At 53.1% G+C, this 25,885-nt stretch overlaps 7 protein-coding genes across 7 annotated transcripts; 4 read left to right on the forward strand and 3 right to left on the reverse strand.

Annotated features, from left to right (window-relative positions):
- The first annotated feature begins 1,195 nt into the window (after nucleotides 1-1,195).
- On the forward strand, nucleotides 1,196-5,746 carry uvs-6 (ultraviolet-sensitive-6). The gene is made up of 2 exons (XM_958725.2): nucleotides 1,196-1,659; nucleotides 1,725-5,746. The coding sequence occupies exons 1-2, from the start codon at nucleotides 1,453-1,455 to the stop codon at nucleotides 5,460-5,462; spliced, it is 3,945 nt and encodes a 1,314-aa protein (XP_963818.1). The 5' UTR covers nucleotides 1,196-1,452; the 3' UTR covers nucleotides 5,463-5,746.
- On the reverse strand, nucleotides 5,609-8,407 carry NCU00900 (hypothetical protein). Its single transcript, XM_958724.2, has 3 exons — nucleotides 7,858-8,407; nucleotides 7,741-7,789; nucleotides 5,609-7,672 (listed from the first exon to the last, which is right to left on the reverse strand). Exons 1-3 carry the CDS (start codon nucleotides 7,926-7,928, stop codon nucleotides 5,969-5,971), a joined length of 1,824 nt encoding a protein of 607 aa, XP_963817.2. The 5' UTR covers nucleotides 7,929-8,407; the 3' UTR covers nucleotides 5,609-5,968.
- A 1,350-nt stretch (nucleotides 8,408-9,757) lies between these two features.
- NCU00899 (hypothetical protein) lies at nucleotides 9,758-12,964 on the forward strand. The gene is made up of 3 exons (XM_958723.2): nucleotides 9,758-11,138; nucleotides 11,198-11,666; nucleotides 11,731-12,964. Exons 1-3 carry the CDS (start codon nucleotides 11,017-11,019, stop codon nucleotides 12,220-12,222), a joined length of 1,083 nt encoding a protein of 360 aa, XP_963816.1. The 5' UTR covers nucleotides 9,758-11,016; the 3' UTR covers nucleotides 12,223-12,964.
- Nucleotides 12,965-13,587: 623 nt separating this feature from the next.
- On the reverse strand, nucleotides 13,588-15,941 carry NCU00898 (hypothetical protein). Its single transcript, XM_959721.2, has 2 exons — nucleotides 15,495-15,941; nucleotides 13,588-15,439 (listed from the first exon to the last, which is right to left on the reverse strand). The coding sequence occupies exons 1-2, from the start codon at nucleotides 15,637-15,639 to the stop codon at nucleotides 14,187-14,189; spliced, it is 1,398 nt and encodes a 465-aa protein (XP_964814.2). The 5' UTR covers nucleotides 15,640-15,941; the 3' UTR covers nucleotides 13,588-14,186.
- A 781-nt stretch (nucleotides 15,942-16,722) lies between these two features.
- On the forward strand, nucleotides 16,723-20,295 carry NCU00897 (Sin3 complex subunit). Its single transcript, XM_959720.2, has 2 exons — nucleotides 16,723-17,420; nucleotides 17,480-20,295. The coding sequence occupies exons 1-2, from the start codon at nucleotides 17,182-17,184 to the stop codon at nucleotides 20,013-20,015; spliced, it is 2,775 nt and encodes a 924-aa protein (XP_964813.2). The 5' UTR covers nucleotides 16,723-17,181; the 3' UTR covers nucleotides 20,016-20,295.
- dot (synaptojanin-1) lies at nucleotides 20,258-23,383 on the reverse strand. The gene is made up of 3 exons (XM_959719.3): nucleotides 22,661-23,383; nucleotides 20,847-22,588; nucleotides 20,258-20,766 (listed from the first exon to the last, which is right to left on the reverse strand). The coding sequence occupies exons 1-3, from the start codon at nucleotides 22,866-22,868 to the stop codon at nucleotides 20,593-20,595; spliced, it is 2,124 nt and encodes a 707-aa protein (XP_964812.2). The 5' UTR covers nucleotides 22,869-23,383; the 3' UTR covers nucleotides 20,258-20,592.
- A 285-nt stretch (nucleotides 23,384-23,668) lies between these two features.
- NCU00895 (RAB GTPase Ypt5) lies at nucleotides 23,669-25,689 on the forward strand. The gene is made up of 4 exons (XM_959718.3): nucleotides 23,669-24,217; nucleotides 24,276-24,322; nucleotides 24,384-24,575; nucleotides 24,643-25,689. The coding sequence occupies exons 1-4, from the start codon at nucleotides 24,142-24,144 to the stop codon at nucleotides 24,988-24,990; spliced, it is 663 nt and encodes a 220-aa protein (XP_964811.1). The 5' UTR covers nucleotides 23,669-24,141; the 3' UTR covers nucleotides 24,991-25,689.
- The last annotated feature ends 196 nt before the right edge of the window (nucleotides 25,690-25,885 follow it).

Below are 25,885 nucleotides of genomic sequence, written 5' to 3' on the forward strand. Positions count from 1 at the left end.
TACACAACAACAGCCTTTATTCTTTATTGGTCCGAAGCAGCTACTGCTGGATGGGAAGCGATGTGGAAGATACTAACCGCAAATCTGCTCAAGTTACCGCGATCAAGGAAAGCTCAGGGACTGATTCGAAACCAGAAAGCCATACCAAGGAACCGGGAACGGTACCGTTGGTTGTCACTCGTCACTCGTCCCTCAGCTACTTCAGATGGAAGAAGGGGTTGCGGCGTTCTTTGTGATACCTACCTCGGCTTCCGTCAGCGAGATCTATGAACCAGTGCACGTGTACGCACGCAGCCTCATTCCATGTTCCTAGCATGCTCTCTCTACCTCTACTATGGTATCTCTTTTTCCCTTTTCATATAGAGGTATATATATGTATTTTTATTCTGTTGCCCTGCGCGCCTACCTCATAATCCCAGAGTACATAGCACCATAGTATTCGATGGTCTCTGCTGGTCGCCTCTCCTCAACTCTGACCAAAAACAGATGCGCTTCTCCCCATTGCGTGCCCCCTCGGCCCATCAAGACCCCCTTCTCTGGGCTGGGCTTCCCTGCCACCTACTTCGGGTTTGTCACCGGTCACGGTAATTGGTAAACTCCGACCATCGCTAATCGTGAGTGGGCATAGCGCCCAAACAAAACACCTCGCGAGCACGCTCGGCGGCTCGGGAATACCTGGCTCATGGTTGTCGGGAGAGCCACCGTCTGCAATAGTTAGGGACGCTTGAAAACCGCTGCCAAAATGCCGAAGCGATTGTCCAGAATATCAAAACGCTTCTGGACAACCGACATCCAAAACATCCATGTAAGTGGAGTTTTTCTGCTTCACTGTGCCGTTTTGTGTCCACAGCCGGACAGAAAGGTCCGGACCCTTGCTTAACTTGCCCTTTTCGACCCTCTCACTGGGTAAAAAAAGTAAATGGAAAAAGGAAAACACGCGCAGCGGCGGTCACTGATGGAGCCACTCATGTCTCCTTGCAGAGCGGCGGGGATTCCCTTCTCCAGATATACATTAGTGCAGAGCTAGAGCCATTCCCTCCACTTGTACGCGCACTTTCCAAGGCTTGGCGGCTCTCGGCAGTCATCGGCTTCATCTGCTTTCGGCAACCGATCGCTTGGCGGCTTGGCAGAGCATGTTTTTGCAGCAACATCGGTTCGCCTGGCAGCTGCGAGGAAGGTTGTAGCCAGAGGCAGGCAGATACTTGGCAGCCTCGATCCCGTGAATACGTGTTACCGCTGCCTGGTCCCATGCTCCATCAGACGCCGCAAACCCGCGACTGCAACGCGTCCAATATCGACAAGTTCGCGACTTCATTCCCTACCTGCTTCATCGTCGAAGGGACCTCACGAACCTCACTCGGAGGACGTCCGTCGAGATAGGCGAGGCACGCCGCATGAACTCCCTCACAGTGGCCCTGTCCAGCAGACGCATCCGTTGAGAGATTGCCCAACATGTCCAAGCTCGAGAAAATGTCCATCTTGGGCGTGCGCTCCTTTGGGCCACGCCACCCAGAGGCCATCGCTTTCAACACCCCATTGACCCTCATCGTCGGTTACAATGGCTCGGGCAAGACCACCATCATCGAATGTCTCAAATACGCTACTACTGGCGAGCTTCCGCCCAACAGCAAAAGCGGGGCTTTCATCCACGACCCTAACGTGAGTGCCACTGTCGACTGTCCCTGGCTGTATGAAGACTCTGGCTAAACGGTGACATGTTGTAGCTCGTTGGCGAGAAAGATGTACAAGCTCAGATCAAGCTTTCCTTCCGCTCCACTGTTGGTGAATCCTTCGTCGTGACTAGAAACGTGCAGTTGGCCGTCACGAAGACCTCAAGTAAACAAAAGACCCTCGAAGGAAGTCTCCTGTTACGAGCCAATGGCGATCGCCAAGTATTGTCTACCAGAGTAGTGGATCTCAACAAGCTCGTTCCCGAGAAACTGGGCGTTTCACCAGCTGTCCTAGATGCGGTTATCTTTTGCCATCAGGATGAGTCCCTCTGGCCCATGAGCCCGGGGGCTGACCTGAAAAAGAGGTTCGATGAAATCTTTGAGGCCAAAAAGTACGCCAAAGTCATCGATAATATCAAGCTTCTCCGAAAGACCAAGGGCGAAGAGCTTCGACTACTCAGGATGCAAGAGGCTCAAGATAAGGAGAACAAGGAGAGGGCGGACAAGGTCGACAGAGAGCTGAGTAAGCTTATTCGCGAGCTACAAGAGGATCGCGACAAGTGCAACGAACTGCAAAAACAAATCGAGGATGAGGATGTTCGAATTAAGCAAAAATGGGAGCAGGCCAACAGTTTCCTCAAGATCGTCAACGAGCTACAGACTAAACAGGAGAAACTCGAATACAAAAAGGATGCCATCGCAGAGTTGCGCGAACGCATCGAGGAGAGCACAGAGTCTGATGAATATCTTCGTGACGTTCTCAGCCAGTACGAACAAACTGTTAAGCGAATGAACAGCGACCGAGATCAGAAGGTGGCCCAATTTGGCACCCTACAGACGGAGCTCAAGACCGCCCGAGCCAAGCATACCGCTAAGGTGGAGGAGCAGGGAAAGCATCAGTCTGACAAGGAAAAGTATGACCGCCAACTCGTTTCGCAACGTCAGATGATCCAAGAAGCAGCTGAAAAACACGAGATTCGTGGCTACGACGGTGACTTGGATGACCAGGAGATCAATGCATTTTACGAACGCATCCAGAAAATGCTTCAAGACACAAAACGAGACCTGGAACGTCTACAACGCGACAATGCCGCCGAACTGGACGCAAAATCCGCCACCATCACGGAGCTAGAGAGCCACAAGGCGTCCCGCATTCGAGACCGGAAGATCTCTTCACAGCGGGTTGCGACACTTCAGAGAGATATTACCAAACTTCAAGGAGAACTGAACAATCTCGATGTTGACGAAGGCGCGGAAGCAGTACTACAGACCGAGATGGAGGGGCTGGAGTCCAAGATCAAGGCAGCGAAAGCTGACAACAGAGTGTCAGAACTTGATTCACAGATCACAAAGCTGAACAACGAGGTCTTGACTCTAGAAGCTCAGGGTGCCCAGCTAAGTCGGGAATTGGTTGAATGCACCAACCTAGCATCCGAACGTGCACAACTCGAACTTCGTAAAAAGCAGCTCACAGAACGGAAGCGAGAACTAGACATTCTGAAGAACACATTCAATCAGCAGCTTACCGATGTTGTCGGCAGAAATTGGACACCGGAAACCATTGAGTCAGATTTTCAAAAAGCCCTTCGACAGCTGAGTGACCGACTATCTGAGCTTAGAAAGACGAAGGATTCGACGCAGCAAGAACTGAAGCAGGTTGAGTACAAGCTTACCACTGCTCGTGAGCAACAAATCAAGTCCGTAAAGGAAAGGGATAGCTGCAAAAAAGACGTTCTCGAAGCCCTGAAGAAGGTGCCGCGTCAAAATAAGCCGGTGACGGAGTCGGTAGATGATTATCCAGATGCTGTCAAAGAGATCGAGAAATTGTTGAAGGATACCGACACGGACCTGGAACTCAATATGTATCTGAAAGAATACTTCTTAAAAGCGAAGGTTAAGGCAGAGGAAAAGCACAAATGCTACCTCTGTGAGCAATCGCTTGGCGACGAGAAAACCATGAAGCGATTGATGAAGAGGATTCAAGATAAGATTGATGACAAAGATAGAGACGAGCTGCTTGAGGATCAAGCCTTGTACGGACGTCACCTTGGAACACTGAGAAGTGTGCGGACGAAGCACGAAACATATGGACGGTTGTGTAAGGAGCTGCCGTCCATGGTCGAAGAAATCAACTCGCTCACGCTTCAGAAGGAAAGACTGGTTCGACAGCTTGAAGACCAGGATGGCGCTTTCAAAATTGCCGAAGAGAAGCGGAATGCGGCGGATGTGCTGAGCAAGAGCGTACTGAAAATTGCGCAGACTGTCAAGGATATTGCGGATTCCGAGAGACACATCGAGAGAGCACAGCAGAATTCGAGCAATCAGGTGCGCAGTGCTGACGAGATTAACGATGACCAAACAACCTGTGCAGAGCAGTTAAGAATTGCCCAAGCCAAGTTGAGCAAGTCAACCGCCGAACGACAACGGTTGAAGGACCTGGCCGCTCAGCTCGAGGTTGAGAAATTGGAGTTGAAGCACAAAATCACGGAGGCCGTCCAGAAATTAGAACACAAGAAGCGTCTCCAGGACACGATTAAGAATCACAGAGACGAGCAGAGCGAACTTCGCAAAAACATGCAAGACATTGACAAAGAGGTCGAGGGCATCGACCCAGAAATCGCCAGCGCAAGAGCCGCGCTCGAGGAATCTCGGAAGCAGGGCCGTGCTAGAGAGCAGAGGATCGCAGAGGAACGTGATGGAATCGCCACTACGGTGAGCGAGCTCAAGATAATCAACCGCGAAATCCAGGATTATCTCGACCGAGGAGGTCCTGCCAACCTTGCTTCCAACCAGCGGACCATTGCCAGCCTGGAGAGCACCATCGCTGCCCTCGAGAAAGAGATGAAAGACGTCACCATTCAGATCAACAAGCTGAACAAGGAGATCGATAATAGCGACGCCAAGAGGCGCAACATCGCCGACAACCTCACATACCGCAAGAACCTGCGCGAGCGCGATGCTCTCGAGGAAGAAATCGAAGAGCTCGAGTCCCGCAACGCACAAGAGGACTACGACCGTCTCGTCGAGGAAGCGCACTCCTTCGAATTATACCGTGGCAAACTCAACGCCGAACGCCAGCGGCTCATGGGCTCCATGTCCACCAAGGACGAGCAGTTCCGCCGGCTCGAAGAGGAGTACGAGATTGAGCTCAAGGGGGCGCGCGCCCGGTACAAAGAGAGCCACATCAAAGTTGAGACGACGAAAGCGGCCATCGAGGACCTCGCACAGGGCAACATGGCGCTCGACCACGCCATCATGCAGTACCACTCGCTCAAGATGGAGGAGATCAACCGGACCATCGCCGACCTTTGGCAAAGCACGTACCAAGGAACCGACATCGACACGATCCAGATTCGGTCCTACATGGAATCGACGGCTTCGGGCGCCACCAATACGCGCCGCGTTTACAATTACCGCGTGTCCATGATCAAGGGCGACACGGAAATGGACATGCGTGGGCGGTGCAGTGCGGGTCAAAAGGTGCTGGCCTGCATTATCATTCGCCTTGCCCTGGCCGAGTCGTTTGGCGCTAATTGTGGCATGATTGCGCTCGACGAGCCGACGACGAATCTGGATAGTGACAATATCCGCAGTCTGGCGGAGAGTTTGCACGCGATCATCAAGGCAAGGCGGTCACAGAACAATTTCCAGCTGATCGTGATCACGCATGACGAGGAGTTCTTGAAGCATATGCAGTGCAGCGATTTCTGCGATAGTTTCTTTAGGGTAAAGAGGGATGAGAATCAGAATAGTGTCATTACGAGGGAGAGCATTACGAGGATTTCGGAGTAAGAGAGGTTGGTGGTAGGAATGCCCAAGTTTGATATTGAGGGCATCTCAGGGGGGCTGGGTTGTACAGGTGGCAAAGGAAGAACATGAGGTCTAGATTTTTTGTTCACTGAGCAGGCGCCTTTCTCTCGGATTGCATATTCAAGTATGTGGGTTCCAATGCCCATGTTTGTTTCACGATCAATTTGGCCGATCCAATTGATTAGCATGAGTTACGTACTGGCCACAGACGAATTTGCAAGAGGTTTCATCGTAACAAGAATACCGTTAACAAACTGAACGGCTCGGAGTGTTGGTGTGTGTGTTCGGTAGTCCATATATCATATCTCAAATGTCCTATGCCGCTGATACAGGTAGCTAAACTATCAAATCAAGTAAACCAGACATGTCGCTTGTGTCATCCAACAACCTCTTCTCTTCCTGATTACTGTCGACTATTATCTTCTACGACTTCGGAAGAGATATGTTCCTCTGTTGAGAGGACCCAACAGAGTCAACGTTCTCTCATACTAGGAAGACTTTGGTTGCTCTTCTCTCGCTTCCGCTTGCTGTTGATCCGACGGCTCCCCTCCTTCCGCTTGCTCCTCCTCTCTTGCTGCAGTCTCCTCCTCCTCCTCTTTTGCCGCTTCCGAAGTATCGGGTTTTGTGACTTCTGTCGTCGAGCTGCTAGCCTCCGCAGTGTTTGTGCCAGCCTTATCCTCCGTTCGCTGTCTCTTGTGTGTACTGCCGAGCTCCGAATCATCGTGCTCCGCCTCTCGCTTAGGGCTCGGTGGGACTGATTTCTCCGCATCGCAGCTGCCGCTCTCTAAAGCGGTGGTGGCCGTCGTCGTCGTCGTTGTCGTCGTGCCATCTGCTTGCGCACTCCTACTAGCTTCTGTTGCTGGTGGTGACTGTAGCCTCCTACCTACAGCAGCCTCAACGTCAAGCGCACTCATGTCCACTTCGCCTGTATGTGACAAGACAATGCTGCTCCTCGCGCTCTGGGGCCCGGTATCCTCTGGTCCAATCTCCTGTGGACCGCGAGCATGGGGCACCTCCTCTTCCTGCTCCTCCTCATGATCCGAGTTCTCACCCATCACAATGTCTTCGTCCACCGATGAACCTGTAGTAGTAGCAGTAGCTGAAGGACCTTCGCCAGGGGCGGCAGCGCTGAGGGGCGTAGTCTGAGCAGCCGTGTAGCCCTGGGCAGTGTTGTTGTCGTTGTTCCCGCCAGTAACCTGACTAACGGGCACAACGCCCGCGCGCTGTTCCTGCCTGAGCAACTCTCCTTGTGTGACGCCTCGCTGTGGCTGCTGTGAGAGACCCAGCAGGCCACCGCCAGCTCCGATAGAGGGAATCCCGTTGACCGAGATGGATACCGTCTCTATGCTTCCCATGCCGTTGGGGCCCTCAATCATCTCGGTGCTCTCCTTACGAACCTGCGGATTGACGGAGCTCTGGGCGAAGGTGATGTGGCTGTACTGCTGCGCGAGAGCTCGCTGCTGCTGTTCGTGCTGCGTGTTGGGGTCGGACGCCCCGCTGGCTGATAAGGGTGACGAGCTGCCTGCGTCACTTATGCTTCCGTCGTCATCACCGCCTTCGCCGTTGGCCCTTCGAGTCAACCACGGGATGGGGGTAAGCAGCGCGCCGCCCAGGGCCTCGTCAGATCCGATATTATTCGCCGCGGAAAGGCTGGGAGCGCCCTTGTCCACAACAGGACCTCCGTTGGACATCATACCGCTCAGGTCTGGGATCGCGGGCGGTAATGGGTATAGGTTTGCTCCACTGGTGACGTGGACAACGCGGTCGAGCGCATTCAGGTAGCCTACGACGCTCCTGTACTGAGGGCGCGGCTTGAGGACCAGCTCGGCGAGGCGCTGAATGGTATGCGGCGGGTAGTCGGGGAAGTTGGCAGTCAGATGGGATGTAACGCCGTTCAACATTTCGGCCACGGGGACAGGAAGGACTGGCTGTTGTGCCTGGGACATCTCGGTCGTCGCATTGGGGTTTGGCGAGGGCGCTTTGGGCGGCGAGGAAGCAACATGGTCGCCAGCAGGTGGGCGTGGCGCTGACGTTGGGGCATCGTTCTCCTTGTTGTTGGTCTCTTGCGAACTGAGCGGCGTATCGATCGGGTCGGACGAGGAGGGGAGCGGGGTGAGGAAGCGCGAGGACGAAGGTCGGGCGGGCGGTTGGGGCGAAGGAATGTCGGGGATGGGGAATTCAGTATGGGCAATCTAGAGGTGGGGGAACGGGCTAGGTTAGCTAGCTGTCGTTGATAATGAAAGCTGTGGCTTTTGCTTGCCTTCTCAATGCGCGAGACTACGATGGGCAACAACTTGGGCCAGCACGAACTGAGATGATTGACCAAGGGCCGTCAGTACAAGGATGCACACAAGATTCAGTCAGCATAGTAACATACTAGTCCATAGAGCCATCCTGGGCGACCCTGGCCAGGATGTCGTCGGCAACTTCAGCATCCATCTCGGACATGATGTCGTTCTTCGAAGGCGTGTTTTGGTCCGTCGTGGATGAAATGTCAAGGTGACAAGGGAATTGCGGTTGCCAGGCGACGCGAACTGCAGTGGAGCTTGGCCGCACCGTGTAAGTGGAACCGGTACCAATGCAGCGGTTGTACCAGTCGTGCCACTGCCATGACTTTAGTTCCTCGGGCCCTCTGCCATCCTACGAAACTTCCTGGTATTGGATTGGACTGTTTTATTCTGCACGATGGTTTGTTACCGGCTGTTAAGCAACTTGAAGCATATGAATAAGTTCCATGAGCATTGAGGGAGAACCAGCGGGGAGTGCCCATGTTCTCAGTCTCAACTTCGTTCAGTTTGCCCATACAGTCTCAAGTTGGCACTGTGCAAGCTGCTGCTTGGTACTTGCTTCATTGGCTGTTTGCCAGTTCGAGTGTCATTGCAAGTCACTGTTGAATGACAAGGTCTTTTGAGTTTCGTCAAAATCAGAATGTGAATATCTTTAGATTCCAGATCTCTTTGTGCATCCCAAAAACGCCCTATGTAGTATTGAAGACATAGCCTTGGCGGCATGGCTGCTACGCCTCCGAGGCTCATGGTTCGGCGTCTCCGCTATGGCATCTCTTGGGTACGTTATATGTACATTATGGGCGCCGAAGTGACACAAGTGCGGCTGGGGACCTATCGATGGCATTTCTCGCTGCCAATTTAAACTCGAGTCTGTTACTTTACTTCATATGGAAGGGCGGGCGGGGGTGGTTGCAGTCCAGAATCGGGCATACATGCAATACATCAGACACGATTTGGATGTGTGCGTCCAACGTCCTGATAGATCGCCCATCATTTACCGGATTCAATGACCACCATCGTCGACCAGAGCAACATCAACATCCAAAATAGCATCGTGATGGAGCCGCCAACGCAATGACGGACAGTATAACTTGTACACTAGGGCCGGGAGAAGGCTGGCTCGGCTCAATTACTGCACTCCATCGTCATCGGGCTGCATGAAGGTGTGGGACAATGTGGCTCAGCGACCCTCCTCACGAGTCAAAAAAGGGGAATGAATGCGGTGGGGCCTTGGTGGTCTTTGTTAGGGGCTCGGATTTTGGTGTTGCTCTGCGAGACAGAGAGAGCCTAGGCGGGATAGAATGTTCGGTAGCTTGTGCACCCATCAATCAATGTTCACCTCCTTGTATTCGTCGGGTTCCTTGTATAGTATTGTGTGTATGATTCCCAGGCAAAGTGTCGCTGGAGACTCCAGCTCAGTCCTAGGCATCTTGAGAAGTCGTGATCTTGGACAGATTTGCTCGCTAAGCGCACGGCTTCGTACCTCTACCGCGTCACTCCATACCTGACATTCAAAAGGAGTTGTACAAGCAGTACCTAACTGAAGCTTCATGGCTTCCACTTGGAGCTGAGGTCGGCCACTGAGAGAATCGGGAAACTACCTCTACCTGTACATAAGGTATAGCACAATCTGACCCTTTTGGCAAGACGGGACGAGCCTGCCGTGCCAACCCAATGTCTCGTGTTAGCGCGCTCAGCAAGCTTTTCAGCGAGCCCTTAACGAGATTAACCCCGGCTTGGCAAGGCACTGCCCCGAGCGCAGCTGAGGCATTCTTGAGAATTGTGCTCCTGTTCTGTAATGTACCTCTTGCGGGCATGGTGGTGACAGCGAGAGAGGCTGATGTGCATTCAGACTTCCCGTCGGACTTGTATGTACAACATGTGGATGCGCCGCGGCCGCTAGTGCGAGAAAGGGCTGATCGGTGCACATTGCATTGCACGACAAAAAGAAGAAAAGAGGCCGCTGGCTGAGTGGTGGCTCTCCTTCATCGCTACGAGAGGTTCTCCTGGCTTAGAGGTCAAGCTTAGTTCCTTCCTAGGTGTCTGACACTGGCACCCAATCCCGCCGCCGTCTGCCACACACTGTTCCCATATCCGACACTACACTACCTACCTACTTACCTCTAGCCCAGAGGTACTCATATGAGCACATCCTTGGTGGCCCTGGCAGGTGTCCACAAACCCTGTGGGCTGGCTCCTGCATGCACTGCCGTTCGGGCGAAAAAGAACGAGACCCCGGATTTCTAGTCCGTGATGGAGCGTTTCCTTAGCTATACACGTGTACCCACCTCCAACAGCAGTCTTACACGCAGTGCGTAGTGTACAATAATATCCGTCATCCCACCTACCTACTACCTACACCTACCTAGTCACTCGTTTCTCCTCTTTGATCGATAGTCCTTCGTTTCTTCATTTCTTTCCTTGTCACGCGATCCCTTCCCCGTCCACAGACCGTCCACCCGGCCGCTCACTCCAGTCCTGCCCGCCCTCAAACATCGCTTTGCGCTCGACGGGAGATTCTGATTTTCACCCGACGCGCCAGCTCAACGCCTCGACTCGACAATCCGCCGGCCCGGCTGATGCCCCCCCTTGCCTCCCCAAGGCCCCCTACCACGTTGGCCTCGCACGTCGCCTGGTTGGGTATAGCTCGGCCTTAAACCACCCCTACGGGACAATCCGCCCTTTAGAAGGAATCTCAGGCGCAACTTGGAAACGAACTCCCTGTCACCCTCGAACACAACTCAACTCCTCCTCGTGTTTCAGAACGGCCACGGCCTCCAACCTGCGAAGCACGATTCCCCTGACAAAGTGACGGCAACCCATTCCGTTGTCGACATCTGCGTCTTTTCATTCGTTTGTCAAATCGTCTCGCCCTGAGCAACACCGGTTGAGGCGCACCCGTCTGTCGCATCGTCGCCGAGCCTCCGCAACATTTCCTGTCCCGCGTCGACCGACGACAAAGAAGCCACTTAGCTTTGGTCTTCCCCGCTGAACCGTTCCCGACGATACACTTTATCCCTTTTCGACATAATCCCACTTGCTGCGCACAACAGCATCTACTCGACCTTTCAAATTTAACCCCCCTCCTCGGATTTTTGGTCCACGCCGTCCGGCTCCTGTACGGGGAGTCGTCAGAACCGCCCGTCCTGGCTAGCCGCCTAGAGATCCGCCGGTCCTACTTGGCCGGTTCGCACCCAATCCTTAGTTTCGACGCTTCGGATAACGCAGCTCAATACCGCGATACCCTCATGGCTCAGAACATCGCTTCACGCCCCAAGAAGGGCGTCTTTGACTTTCTCGAGTCTAGATGGGCAAAGTTTTTTTTCGCCATTGTCGCTCTACAGGCTATTATTGGTGTGACGTTCGAATCGTGAGTGGTGGCATTTGGTTCCTTTGGTCGTCTCGTGACTGGAAACTAACCGCCAACAGATATATTTTCGGCAGATTCCAGGACAGCCTTGAGGACTACACGACTGGCGAAAATGAGGAACGCGATGCGCAGTACATGACGATACCGACGTTCTTGGCCTTGTTCATCTTCGGTTTCCTCTACGTCCTGTTTCTTACGTGGGATGCTTTGCGCTGGAAGAACACCATTCAGATCATTGGGCTATGCATCGCCAACCTCGCGCTCTTTGTCTATACGATTCTTCAGATCGATCAGATTGATAGATCGATTAGTAAGCTCCAATTGGCTGGTATTTTTCGGCCTCTTGAAGTTCATGAAGCGGTATGGCACGCCTGCGCGCCCTTCCTTTATACCATCCCCCCTGTCATTGGCGTCGCCACTGTTGCTATGAGCGCGTGCGCCTGGCAACTTTATCAGGAGTTTGCGTGGGATATCTTGAAGCAGATTGGTGCCGATTATCGCATGAAGAAGCGATTTCTTCACTATCAGGTTTGTGCCAGATCTTTCCTGCCGCCAAAAAGGAGTCCATCAGTTGTTAACAACCCATTGCCAGATTTTTATCGCATTGCTCAAGTTTGATTTCTTCTTCTTCCTGGGCTTCACAATCCAGTTCCTGGTTGTTGTAACCGGCAAGACAAGCATCGAACTCGGTCTTACCGCTGCCGCGATTCCCGTCACCATTATCATCCTGCTTTGCGCCGCCTTCTTCACGCAGCGCGAAAACCGCGTTGGAATGTACGCAGTGATCCTGCTCTTCTTTGGTGGTCTTGCCTATTTCTTGTTCAAGCTTGTCCGCATTTACTCGAAAAGTCATGGCTGGCATTACACGCCCGTTAAGCGCTCCCTTACCGCGTTCGCCGTTATGACCATCCTCCTGATTCTCATCACCATCGCCAACGCGTTCATCTGCACGAGCAACTTTGGCAATGGACTCAAGACGCACTTGGTCAAGCCCCAGGGTAGGGACCCGGAAAAGGATGACATCAACTCATTCCAGATGACGGATCAGAAACCCAAACTGACGACTCGGATGACAATCGACTGAGTGGGGGAGGCGGAAATAGAGAATAAAGAACGAGACGAGCAAGACGCGACAAAGGAAGCATAAAAGTTGGTTGTGGACTTTTTGAACATCTTTTGGATGCGTTTCGCGAGCGGCGAAAGAGTTTCCGTCAGAGCAGGATTATCTGACATGACCATTGCCAATTGATGACATTTACGACCAAATTAAAGGAGGGGAAGGTGTGAAGGAACACCATATGGCATGATATGAATGCGCATAGTTGGAGAGGGAGGGAAACAAAGGCCATTTGCGCGCGTCTCCGGAGAGTTTTTTTTTTGATATCAAGAGGATTTATTATTGTTTTGGCGGATACCTGGGATGGATAACGCACATCCTAATTTTTTTTTATACTTTATATGGTTCCCCCCTCCCCCCCCCTTCTTTTCGTTAACTGTTTTTTTTTTTCTCTTCGATGTCTTATTCACACGAGCCTAGAATGGTGTGCGTGATCTGTTTGCAAATGCTTCTAGGGAAAAAAAATGAAGCAGAGGCGTTTTACAGTTGCAAACCTTCCATCATATTGAGGGTAAATGGCCAACGGAGGTTTTGCAAATGATTTCTGGGTTTTACAGATTGCACAAAAGTCACGAGGTATCCTATTTTGGTCCTTGCCAAGGGTGATTCCCACGTCATCGAAAAGACGATGGCATCGCTTCTAGTTACAGTGTATATGCATAAGATACCTACATATACCATCCATTGATGTGGACTACATTTGCTCCCATGTTCGTTGCATACCGCTTTGTCTATATGCTGTTTCAGATGTTGTTCCTATGTGACCCCCAATTTTGAGACATAACCTTGAGACATAACCGCTGGCACAGCACGTAGAATCAGAACCTGATGCGTCAAAAGACTCGAAGAAACTAATGAGACATCAAATATGGAGAAGTAAGAAGCTAGAATGCACATGGGTGGGAAAAGGTTCACATGTTTAATGACAGATGACTATGGGATGGAAAACCAACTTAAGAACCCCTCACCCCCCCATATGGTAACATAAGGAGCTGACAGGTGCTGAAGTTTGTACCATCACAACCCTCACGCAAAACACTGGCAGCCCACGACACATGGTCAACAGGAGTGGCATAAGGGCCGAGTGGATACTACTTACGACCTAGACAGTTGTCTTCTTGGATTTATTGGATCATGCGCTTGCTCATTCCAGTTGTTTGGTATAAAGGTATAATACGTAGTTCGCTTCCCTAAGCCACCAAATCCAGGACGTACGAGAGAGTAAGTGACCTGTACCCTATTGATCCCATACCAGCGCAGCCTTGATTGTATACTGGAAATCCAGCACCGCCATCCTTCTTCACGACGTGACAAATCTATTACGATAGTAATGCTTATGTGCGTGTGCGTGTGCGTGTTGAGAGTATGTCTTCGTCAATAGCAATAAACTGTCATACCCCCCCCCCCCCCCCCCCCCCCTCCCGCTGTTCCGGGCTGCATGTGAAAAAACCACAAAACAAAACGAAACAAAAAAGAAAAGAAAAAAAAGAAAACTCAAGTTCAGGATGTGAAGAAAACCAGAACAAGGTCCTTAAAAAAAGAGAGGAAAAAATAATAAAAGAAAGAAAGCTCTTTACTACAACCATCATACCACGATAATGGCAATAGAGGGATGCAAAGTATTTAGGAAGCTCTCCTCAGCTTGTATGGGATCGGGATGGACGCATAGCTTGAAACCGCCGACGATGAATTCGCGAGGAGGCACTTTGGACCAGCCTTAACCTCCCAAGCTCATCCCACCGGGTTTGCCTACCCACAAACGTGAGGCCGTCAGACAAGGATCGTCGTCGTCGTAGAGCTCTCTGGAGGAAATCCAAGTTCATGCCACCCAATGTGGGCGTGGCGAGCCCAGAAATACTATTTCTACCAGTACTGCTACTACTCCCCGTCCACTGCTCCCGAGTTAAAGACAAATCGACATAATGCCCCCCCTAAATCATGATGCGTCTGGCATCCTTCTCCAACCCCTCGGCCGGACAATACGGACACTTGAAGCGCGTTCCCTTCAGCAGCCTCTGCAACGTCTCCTTGGCCAGCACGTGTCCGCAAGGTATCATCATGGGCGGGTTTTGTTCCGTGGTCTGCTCCTTGGAGACTGGACAGACAAAGATGGAATGGTAGAGCATGCGTTCGGGGAGCGGGGTCTCGAAGGCTAGTTCGTTTGTCGTTGTCCACTCGGTTCCCTTGGCTCGGGTGGCTTGTTGGTACTTCATCAGGAGTGGGAGAGCCAGCGCGCCGGCTGTTACGGCCACGTATAAGGGGGATTCGGCTGACAAGCCCAAGAGGCTGCAGAACTCGCGCGTAAAGGACGAGGCCACGTCCGCAAAGGCGGTTTCTGTGGAGAAGGTGTGCCTGTAGGGCGACTCGGAAAGGTTGCGAGCGTAGATCTGCGCGTTGGCGAGCTGTTGGATCTCGCCAATGTAGCGGTTGCCGAACCGCCAGAAGTTTTGTTGGGCGTACAAGAGTGCTCCTGCTGTACCGTTGAGCTCGTTGTCGGGCAGGCCGTTGACGCGGGGACCCTTGAAGAGCCAGACGTATTGCAGCCTGCTCAGTTCGAACTCGAGGTTGCTGCCGCGGGCTTCGAGCTCGCCCGAGTTGCTCCGGGCCCATTCTATTGCGGACAGTAGGTTCCGGGACTTGATGTCTTGTAGGATGGTGTACATCTGGGAGAATTTCGCTTCGAGTTCGTGGGATTGGAGGGAGGAGAGGTTCTGGAGCTGTCTGAAGCCCAAACCTGTTGCAGCGCCTTCAAGGGGGCTCATGTACTCGTCATCGTCGTCGTCTTCGTCATCATCATCATCATCATCATCATCCCTGTCTTCATCCATTGGCTCGTCATCATAGTTATCGCTCGCGCTCACCTGGTCTTGACCCTCGACTACCGCGTTGGCGTTTTCAAGAGTTGCCGCGTCCCCCGTTTCCTCTATGAAAGTTGAGGCTACCGAGAACTGTCCCTCCCGCAGCAAATGCATAGAAATGGCACGATTTATCAAGGATTCCTGGTCAGCCATGGCGTCATGTGTTGAGGGTAGGTCCTTGAGAGGAAAGTGCTTGTCCAGCGTCTTGCCCAGCTTCCTCTGAGTCGCTGTCACGCCTTTGAGATCGTCGTTTATTTTTTCAAAGCTTGATTTGATGGGGTTCTGAATTTTTGTGATGGACATGCTGGCTACGTGTGTGTCCATGCCTGTGTCTCTGTCAGTGTCACTCTCCCATGAGTGACTAGTGCTGAGCGTACGTACCACTTTGAACAATTTGGTCCTTCACCGAGGTGAGCATTTCAATGATGTTGTCGACCCTGTCTTCTGTCGCGGACAGACCTGGTGCCCGGTTGAGCCGGTCCAGTTCCTTCTGAAGAGCCTCCATGGCTGTTGTTTGTGCCGTCATGTTATCTAGATTCGTGTGCGTTGCTGTGATGATATGGAAAAGGAAAGCTGGTCAAACCGGAGTTATCTAGGCAGGCCAAGTGAGGGGGAAATGTGCATCATCTACGCGGAAGGTGGTGAGATCAAAGTTCAGGACTGTGTGGCCTGGGTAGAGGATGTGGTTAAGATGGGAATAATGAACGTATAGTACATAGAAGGTAGTCCGGTGTTTGATTCAAAGATAAAGTGGAGGATTGGGTGGAAGAGTACCTCTACGGTGTCGTGGATGGCCGTACTTGGATTGCAAGGCACGCGCCTCACTCACTGAGTTTTGGTCATCAGCAGGTAGTAGGGAAGGTGTATGCAGTGTCACTTACAACAGTGCAAGTGCCGTGCCCCACAGCCAGTGACGTTTCGTTAACCGGGCGTAGGTAGGTTGGTTAGGTAGGTGCCTAAGTACCTGTAGAGGTAGCATTACCCCACCATACCGCAAAGACTCGGGGCGCTGTATGCTTACAGAACCTGGCCCGGAATATGCCTGGTTTCCTGGGATCCTAAAACCCAACGCCCCGAGTCTTTGCGGTACTAGAGGTAGCCCGATAGGTATCTCTACACTACCTAGGTACCTCTACCTACATAGAGGTAGTATAAGGGAAGGGAAGAGGTCCCGCTGTAGTGGGTAAGGACAGTGGCTAGGTAGCTCTAGAACTACACTACCTCTAGGAGGTCATGTGTGTCATGGCTAGAGGTACTTACCTATCTGCGATGGTACCACGACATCTGAAGTCGAATGTTGAGGAACTCGCAACACGAAAGCATGCAACTCCTACCTAACAAAGGAAAGATGAAAACTTTTAGACGGATGGAACCCCGGCTCTTGGCAGGGTGCCTTTAGGTTGAGTTAGTTACACGTGTAGAGGTAGGAATTGCAGAGCAGTAAGGTAGGTGACGCTCGGGACTTACAGTTCTGAAGGGGAAGAAGAGCCCTGGAATTCAGGGAACATCTGATGGAAGCTTCCTTCTTCGCCCTTTGCACTGCCAGGCAGGCACGTCCGGATGGCATGGATCCCTTTACTCACAACCATGTCTCCTCGATTTACCAATGCCGTGATCCCATCACATGCCACCTTTACTTGTAGTGTGTGCACCAACTGCTTGTTAAAACACACCTACGTACCTCCAACAAAGTTGTATCTGGTCTACCATCCAGGACCGGCTGCCATCACCAGCTGTGCCCTTGAAAAGAAGGAGAGCATGACTGTTCGCTCACATTCATCACCCATCGGACGAGATTGTGAAAGACAACGGAGCCCTCACCGCCCCCCCAACAGCCAAGAACCAAGCCGTTCCCTCCAACAAGACGGCAAGGAAATCCTGGCTCCACGATGAAACTCGTGTAGTCCATCCACGATTGGCGCCTGTACACATGGTCCACCGCCCGTGTTGACACGCAGAGTTGGACATCCCCCAAGGACCCAGAGTTGGACCCAGGCCGGGAGCTAGGCTGTAAACCAGGGGGAATCCCACGACCCGGATCGAGACCCCAGCGATCGCCTACGCGGCCATGTCACTACCGATGCCCTTTCCCGAAGCTGCCCTTGATGCTCGACAAGAAGAACTTGGCTTGGCCAGGACAAACTCTCATCGAAATGCCATCTTACCGTCCCAACCAGCTGTGTTCGACACGAATGTGTCTTCCTCCATGGCCCCGACCGCTGCCCCTGTTACCAAAGATCCGTCGCCGTCTGCGTCTTCGCCCCCGGAACGCCGTCGGGTAGTCCTCCCGGATCCCGTTGCGCTCAAGTACGTACCCCAATACATACATGCCCCTGAACCATCAACGCGCTTCTAACAAGGCTCAGATATCTTGGAGAGGATCCTGCCGTCACGGTTGTCGCGACGAACTGTGTCCTCGATGGCTACGAGTTATACCTGGTCGAACAATGGGCCTGCTCCCGGCTATCACCCGCTTTGGCTATCGTTACCTATACAGGTGATCCGAAACACTCGATAGTTGTCGGCGTCCTGGAAGTAACAAAGGAAGACAAGGGCTGGTCCCAACGACTGGAAGCCTACTTTAAGGCAATACAGCAGCACCATGCTAGGCCAAAGGAGACAGAGTTGGGTGAGCTCATGGTCACTAATCTCAGCAGTTTCCCGTCCGCCTTAACTGTTATACCCGTTCCCGACGGTGACTTGCGCCACAATCTGCGCGTCTTCATTGTCAACGAGAACCTGAAGCGCCTGGGATGTTCGGGACGCTCAGGTCTCACCTTATCAGACCCCACGCCCGCCACCCAGGCCAAGTTCACTCAGCTGTACAAGATATCCGAGAAAATCTCCTTTCAGGACGCCGTGGTCGAATTGGTCAAGCTATGCCAGGTGGCATTGTTCATCTTTGGCCTGCTCGACCAGGTGTACATTGACGGGCTCCTTTGTGACGTCACGGAAGCAGCCATCAACAATTGGTGGACAGATATCGGATCCGAGTACTTTAACGTTGAACCGACAGATGGAATCTTGGGGCCAACTACGGTTGCGGCTCTGTTGGGAACCCTGATAGGCGCCAGGAACCGACTTAGCTATTGCAATGCTCCAGTTTCCAAGGATGTCTTTGATGTTGACTGCACGAAAAGGGGTATCGGAGCGTTCCAAAAATCGCAGAAACTCGAAAGGACTCGACGCCTCGACCGGCAAACCCTTCTCAAGCTTCACCAGTTAACCGCCAAGGCCGCCGCAGGAGAGGGTTGGGGTGTACAAAAGGCCGTCAAGTCCACTGTTGCAGAAATAGGAGGCAAGAGAGGCGAGCTGGTGATAGGTATGGTGGGAGGAAAAGACAAAGGGAACATTGGAGATATCGAAACCCTGGATCTGGACAAGTTTATCAACTTGACAACAGGCGAGCGACCGAAGTGGCTATGGCATGGCAAACCGAGGAGGACGGTCAACGATTACGAACATATGCTACCTCCATTTGGCGGGAAAGATGTTAAAGATGATGTGTTATCACAAGCAGGAAGTCGAAGGGCCCAGTCGATGCTCATAGACGAGGAGCAGGAAGTCAAAAGAGCGACAGAGGAGTTAATGGGTTCATACTCAGCGCCGACAGCCTCAGCACCTAGTACCACGGATATTCCTGCCGATAAAGACGCTTTACGCAAAACGGTCTTCAAGAGTGTGGCTGGAAAGGTGAGCGATGCCCGCTCAGGACTGGGCCGTATCAGAGATGCTGTCGGTACAGGTTTACGAAGCCACGTCAACCGCCCATCTAGAGACGATACTCCCAATGCGGCGGCAGCAATGAGTCTAGCCCCGAGTATAGCAAGCTTGGCGCAGACATCTGCTGCTCTGACAAGTCCAGTGGCGGTTGGACGGGTATTCACATGGCGTTCGAGACCAGAGGAGTACTTGAGCGGAATCAAGGAAAGGGACACCAACGAATCTACACCAGCACTATCAATTGCCAGCACCACAGCCGGAGCTCCTTCGATTATCAGACAGTCACCAGGCTCACATCGCAGAGAAGCTGGTATTACAAGGTCAGAGCCCGGGGTCGCAGAGAAGGCCAAAAGTCTCGAGGCTCCCATCACCAACTCAGTCCCAGATCCCAACGACCTTCTAGGACCCATCCAAACCCTCGAGCGAACCACAGACCTCCCCATATCCTTACTCCATCGCCGCCACAGCATCCACGGCTTTAGCCCCAGGCTCATCCTCAACCAGCCTTCCAACGAAGCCAAATATCCTCGCCGCCTCTCCTTCAGCGCAGCCGAGGACGCTGTGCTAGGGTGGGACGAAGTCTACGACATCAGCAACCTTATCTCATCCCTTGAAGGGCCCGCTACAACATCAGCCGCCCTCCAGCAGCAGCACCTCTCCGACGGTACCCTCTTCAAAACCCAAGCCGAGCTCGCCCGCTCCCTTTATGCACACCTCTCTGCCCTCCAATCCGACCTCTCGCCCTGGGTCTCCTCCAAGCTGTTCTCAGTCGAAAAGCTAGACGAGACTTTTACTCAGCAGCAGCACGAATTACAGTCGCTCTACCTGCACGTCAGCGACGCGTACCAGCGCATCCGACATTCCGGGGAGGAGATTGTGGGCGAGGAGCGCCATAGGCTGAACGAGGCCGTGAAAGACGTGGAGGTTTTGGTAGCCAAGCTGGAGTACGAGATTGGCGCGCTCGTAGACAAGGTTCAGGATGTGGAGGATGGGGTAGAGAGATTTGAGGCGCAGGTGGCAGACGTGGAGAGACGGGCGGAGGAGTTGAAGAACGTACTGGAGACGGAGACGTGGTTTCATTGGTTCATGAGGACGTTGACGGGCATTGGCACAGGACCGAATATTACGCAGGGAGTCACTTCGATGAAGATGGGGGAGGAGGGTGATAAGAGGGAGTGAGGAGATGAAGGTCCTGATATACTTCGTTCGGGGAAGGCATGATGGTGCTCGTTGAGCGCCGAAACCGAGAGGCCGGGGCGCTTAATCCACAGTGCTAGTGGGAGCACATTGGGTGATATTGGGAGTTTGTTTGTTCTGCGGTTATTTCCTTCTCTTGTTTTGGCATTAGGCAATCTGCATCGTGCGGCGTTGGGACACACTTCGAGCATAGGTTTACTATAGACAGATTGCCATGAGGCAGAGTTAATATAGATAATTTATTTTATCACATTAGTTCCCATCACACTACTCTCCATCTAGAACAATGACAATACTTGTGTAATTCAATGGTATTACCAATTACCAGGTTTAAACAAAAAAGACCTCTAAAGGTTCCAAAGTATGGAAAGAAAACTAAACACTAGTCAAACTGATACAACAAAAGAAAATAAAAATAAGAATGTAGAGCTGGAAAGCTCATGGTCTTCGTTCCCTACCGGTCGCCAGTCACCCTAAACCTGTAAAATATGTGTCTATTCTATATGCCAACATTGTGATCGTTCCGCCGAACCAGATTTTTCCACGCGTCAACAAGACTTTACTCAATCCTCTTCTTACCCTCCTCGGCGTTGATGTACCGCGCCGTGCTAAGGCCGCGCTCATGCTTAGCGACCAATGGCCCAAGGATCTTGTCCTTGCGCACAACCTTGGTGATGGTCTCGTGATAACCTTCCACGGCCCAGGGGCGAGGAACCAGCTTTGGCCAGTTAACCTGTTTTTGTTCATGTTAGTAAACCTCCTAAGAGAAAGGGGTAAAAAATTTAAATGAATTAAAGCAAGGAATGAACTCACATAGAGCATGCCGTTCGAAATGATAAATGTCAACGACCATGCCGCGACAGCCGTCCAGAAAATGATGAACAGCCTCATCGGCCACACGGCACTATCGGGTAGCCTGGGCGTCCACATGCCCACAAAGACAAAGAACAGACTAAAGGCGGCCAGGTAGGGGATCGCCTGGATCAACACCGGCCTGCGGTCGACAAAGACCAGCTGAGAACCAATGTTCGCTGCGCCGGGCTGGTAGACGCCCAGGAAGAGGTCAAAGGCGTCCTGCCTTGGACCGTCGAAGAAGTTGTTCTTGCAGTACCTCGTCACAGCAATGTTGGCGTCGGCGAGCGCGCCGGCCTTGGTACGCTTGCCCGTCCGGGTCAGGTCCGTCTTCATGGCGCCGGTGCCGGCGTAGCTGTTGGACACAATGTCGGCGTTATCGGCCCACATGTTGCGGAACATGAACTCGAAGGCCGGGTCCTCGTCCTTGAACTGGGAGCCGCGCGCCATGAGGCCAAGGTCGATGAACATCCTGTCAAGCGTCCAGCGCGCGAGCATGGACTGCACAACGTTGGTGCGATCAAGGCAGTCCATGCAGTTGGTGCGCACTACGCTCGTCTGGAGGTTGCGAACTTCAAGACGGCCACCGTTGACCTGGCTGGCGGGAGAGTCGACGGCGCGGAAGTATTGCTGGGCAATCAGGGCCTCGTGCATCCTGTCGATGAGGAGCTGGGCACGGTGCATCTGAAGTCCCTTGGTCTCGGCGTGGAAGTCGAAGTAGATGTAGTGAAGGCGGTCGAAGGAGGTCTGGGGCTTAGTGCTTGTTTCGATGGTGTGGAACTTTTCGTCGGTTAATGCGTCGGACTGGACACGTTCCTTGGGCGATGATACGAGGCGGTCGACCATCTGCTCGTAAGCTAGCTTGACGCGGGTCTCGCGGCCCTTCTGGTTGACCAGGTTCACCAGATAGTTGTCGCCATAGAGACGGATCTGCTCGTCGAAATGCGCCTTTGCTGCGGGGAAGGCGGCCTCAGTGCTCTTGAGCTGAATCGTAGGGGTATACTTGAGGTTGTTCACTTCGGCCCAGTAGACAGGGACACTTCCACGTGTTTGCACATAGGACAGGACCTGCATCTCCTTGCCGTCACTTCCACCAAGCTTCCCACTCTGCATGTCGCCGCTACCAGTGAAACCTCCCAAGCCGCTACCACGGTCGTTCAAGACCACGATCTGCTCCGTCTCATTGTAATTGGAGGCATGGCCCTCGGCATCGATGCCTCGAGAGAAGTAACGGGTACCAGCGCGGTGTCGTGATCGGCGGGTGATCAAGGCAATCGTTATGGGGGTACCCTTAAAGGTGGTCGGGTGGATCTCGAACATGCCGAAGATGACGGGAAGAATGTAGGGGTCGATGCCGGGCTGGGGAGCAGGAGAGCCCCTCCCGCCCTTGGTTCGGAAGTTGATGAGGTCGGACTGGAGGAATCGGTTCCAGAAAAAGCGGTCGTCGGCGCGCTGCCACAAAGGCGTGGAGAGGTCATGTTGGGCTTGTCTCTGGCTGGTGTTTGTGACGTCGAGCGAGTAGGAAAAGTACATGGGCCCGGACTTGATGAAGCCCTTGAGCAAGTTCAAGAACTTGTCCTCATCGTGGTCGTGAATCTGTCGTTCGCGGAGGGGGAGGAACTCGGTCGCGACAACCTTGTACACCATATGGCCCCTGAGGCGGCCGACTGGTTGCGCTTTGGTGATGACGATGATGTACTTATCTGCGAAACGTAGGTAAGTTTACGGAAAGGAGTTACATGACGATACAGGGGTTGATTGTTGTCCTCACTCACCTAGGCGCAACCTGACAACACCCAGGATACCGGCGATGCTGGATACGCGGGCAACGCGCTTGCCGGCGAGGAGGGAGGCATCGCTCAGACGGATATCGCCAGTGGGGCGGTCGATTGTCAAGGCCGGCGCATTGGGACTGGAGGGCGAGGTGAAGATGTAAGAGTCCGAGGCGGCCTGGACGTTGATGTCCCGGAAGGGGAGCGTCATGATGATGAGGCAATGTATGTTGTCTGCAGATATCGTAGAAGCTGACTCGACGGGAAGCACTTGGACGACGTTCTTGAGGGACGGATGAAAAGGGACAGCAACAGACTTGGGGATGGCCTCGTCATGAAATGGACCGAAATTATGTTGTTTCGATACAGTGTCCCGATCTGGACATGGACCTACAGGGCCCTGAACTCTGGAAGTTTTGCCTCCTGTTGCCGGTCCTTGTAGCGGGTCTGTTAGCGGGCGGTAATCTCACTGCGCCTTCCCCGGATGCGTTGACGTGTGGAATTTCCAGGACATCCAATGCGATGCAGTGGAACGAACACTTCCACTTTAAGTTGTTCAGTTGCCCGGAATCCCACCTCCCGTCACCGTCGAACATTGTGGCCACTGCCCGGGCACCTACCATAGAGGTAGAGGTAGAGGTAGGTACCGCACTACCTGTAGCATCCAGAGACCTGATCACCTCGATGAAACTCGAAGCCGCTGAAGGAAGTGCTTGCCCCCAAAACATCATCACCACACACACACATACACACAACCAGGAAATGCCCGCCTGCCCCTTTCAGTCAGCTCCGTCCCTGCCGGCCGTCATCATCAAAGCCACTGCTGGCGTGACGCAACCCTTCCTCTCCCGGCCCAATCACGTGTAAAGAAAGACCCGAGTGCACGTGCCATTTCTTGCACCGCCCTGCAGCACAACCTGCCCGGGGGCTCCTGCTGAGGGCTCCCGCCAGTGGATTGCTGCAGCGGTGGGCTGCCGTAGTCAGAGTGCTTCCAGCGACCTGACCTTCCCCGTCATCACCAGAATGACGGCCGCCCTGTCCATTAAACACCAAACACTGAAGCGAACCTAATCCGTCCACGGGGCCCCCAGTCATCCCGTCCACCACCACCACCAGGCACTCCCACACTGAACTGTTCCCTGGCCTTCCTTTCGGCGGCGTGCTGCTCCTCCCGCCCTCCGTCACCTTCAACAACAAACGTCTTGTCTTGAACTCAACAACAACTGTTTTCCTCGATTTTCTGCTTCAACGACTCCATACCCGATACCCAAACTTGCTGCTTCGCGCGTCACGTTCCCGTCCAGCCTTTGTAGTGGCGACCTGCAAACGACTAATCAAGCACCTGACACCTCTTTGCCCTTTTATCTCTTGGTTAATTAATCTGGCCACCCCCGGTAGCGCCGCAACCCGCTTCGCCAGCAACCCCGTCTAATCTCCCGACTACACATCAACGTCACCACACCACACCACATCATCTGTCCATAATGGCCACTCGTGGACCTCCCGGCGCGCGCCCCGGCATGGGAAACCGCTTTGCCCAGTTCAAGCTGGTATTGTTGGGTTCGTAACAATGATAATGGGCTCGTGGAGGGGGGCTTTGATGCTGACCTGCATGCAGGTGAATCGGCGGTTGGAAAGAGCTCGATAGTCTTGCGCTTCGTCAAGGTACGCCCAGCTCCTACTCGGCGCTTGATGGGATTGAAGCGGGCAACTGACCTCCATCCAGGACCAGTTTGACTCGTACAGAGAATCCACGATTGGCGCCGCTTTCCTAACACAGACCATTGCTCTCGACGAAAACACAACGGTCAAGTTCGAGATCTGGGATACCGCCGGCCAGGAGCGCTACAAGTCTCTAGCGCCCATGTACTACAGAAATGCCAACTGTGCAGTAGTCGTTTACGATATCACACAGGCGGTATGTGGCCTTTCTCGAGGTCCTTGTCTCTGCCCGCGCGACATGAGCTGACGTAACCCCCTTCTAGGCATCTCTGGACAAGGCCAAGTCGTGGGTCAAGGAACTTCAGCGCCAAGCAAACGAGAATATCATTATCGCTCTTGCCGGTAACAAGTTGGATCTCGTGCAGGAGCAACCCGATAAGCGTGCGATTCAGACGGCCGACGCCCAGGCATATGCAAAGGAGGCCGGCCTTCTCTTCTTCGAGACTTCTGCCAAGACTGCCGAGAACGTGCAAAACCTGTTCACCGAGATTGCGAAGAAGCTGCCCCTCGACCAAGTTGGACCGAGGCATGCTCGCCCGGGCCAACGACCGGGTGTCAGTCTAGCTCCCGAGGGGGCCAACACCCAGGTCGGAGGGCCTTGTGCTTGCTGAGCCTGTGACGGGGACTGTTTCGGAGTTTGGGAGCTACGTATGGAAGAAATACCCGGTGCATCTACAGGAGTGGGTGGGGAGCGTGCCGGTGTCGAAGGGTCGATGCGTGAATGACCGGCGCAACGGCAGACCTGGGCCCCTTTACACAAAGAGAAGGCCAGGGGAGATGGGTGGGGTTTCTCATGTGAGACTGGGCTGTCGTGCGGCTGCATGACATCGTTCTGTTTCATTACCGGCTCTGGTCGATGGGTATTTTGTTCCTCTTTTTCGTTGGACGGGGTGCCCTTCCACGGTCGAAGGACTGGTGAAGCACATCAGCTGCCCCTGTGGACATGATTCATGATACTGGTAGGTCCATCTTGCGTTGTACACTATGCAGATAGAGGCAACAGCCTGCTGGAGGAGGGATGTTGCGCGCGTGGTTAATGGTAATGATGCTATTGATTTTACTTTGAGCGTCGGGCAATTTGAAAGATATTTACTGCCTTTAATAGGCATGCCCGCTTCGTTTGGCAAAGAAGTGTTTTGCATCTCTAGACTTACTACTGTGTTGGTACCACAGCTGAGACGACGGAGATGTGTATCTGCGTACAGTGTGCAGCCATACATACCTATCTATCTCTAGCTAAATAGCTCTTGTAGGAAAGAGAACTGAACTAAGTGACCTTGAATGGGTGGGGGACCACCCAGCGACCTGGATTATTCATTGGATTTAGAAATGGCCCAGAAAATGGCCACAAACGGATGGAAGCAAGGCCAAGAACTGAAGTGCAGCACCACTGGAAGCAAGGAAAGCGGCACACTGTGTTGAAGCTAGTACTAGTACAGTACACTAGTGTAAGTTGAACCTGTGGTGGGCTGCCAACTCTTGCCTGCCCGCGTCGTCCCGGAACTT

The sequence above is a fragment of the Neurospora crassa genome, linkage group I (genome assembly GCF_000182925.2).
Source record: "Neurospora crassa OR74A linkage group I, whole genome shotgun sequence".
In the NCBI taxonomy this organism is placed as follows: Eukaryota; Fungi; Ascomycota; class Sordariomycetes; order Sordariales; family Sordariaceae; genus Neurospora; species Neurospora crassa.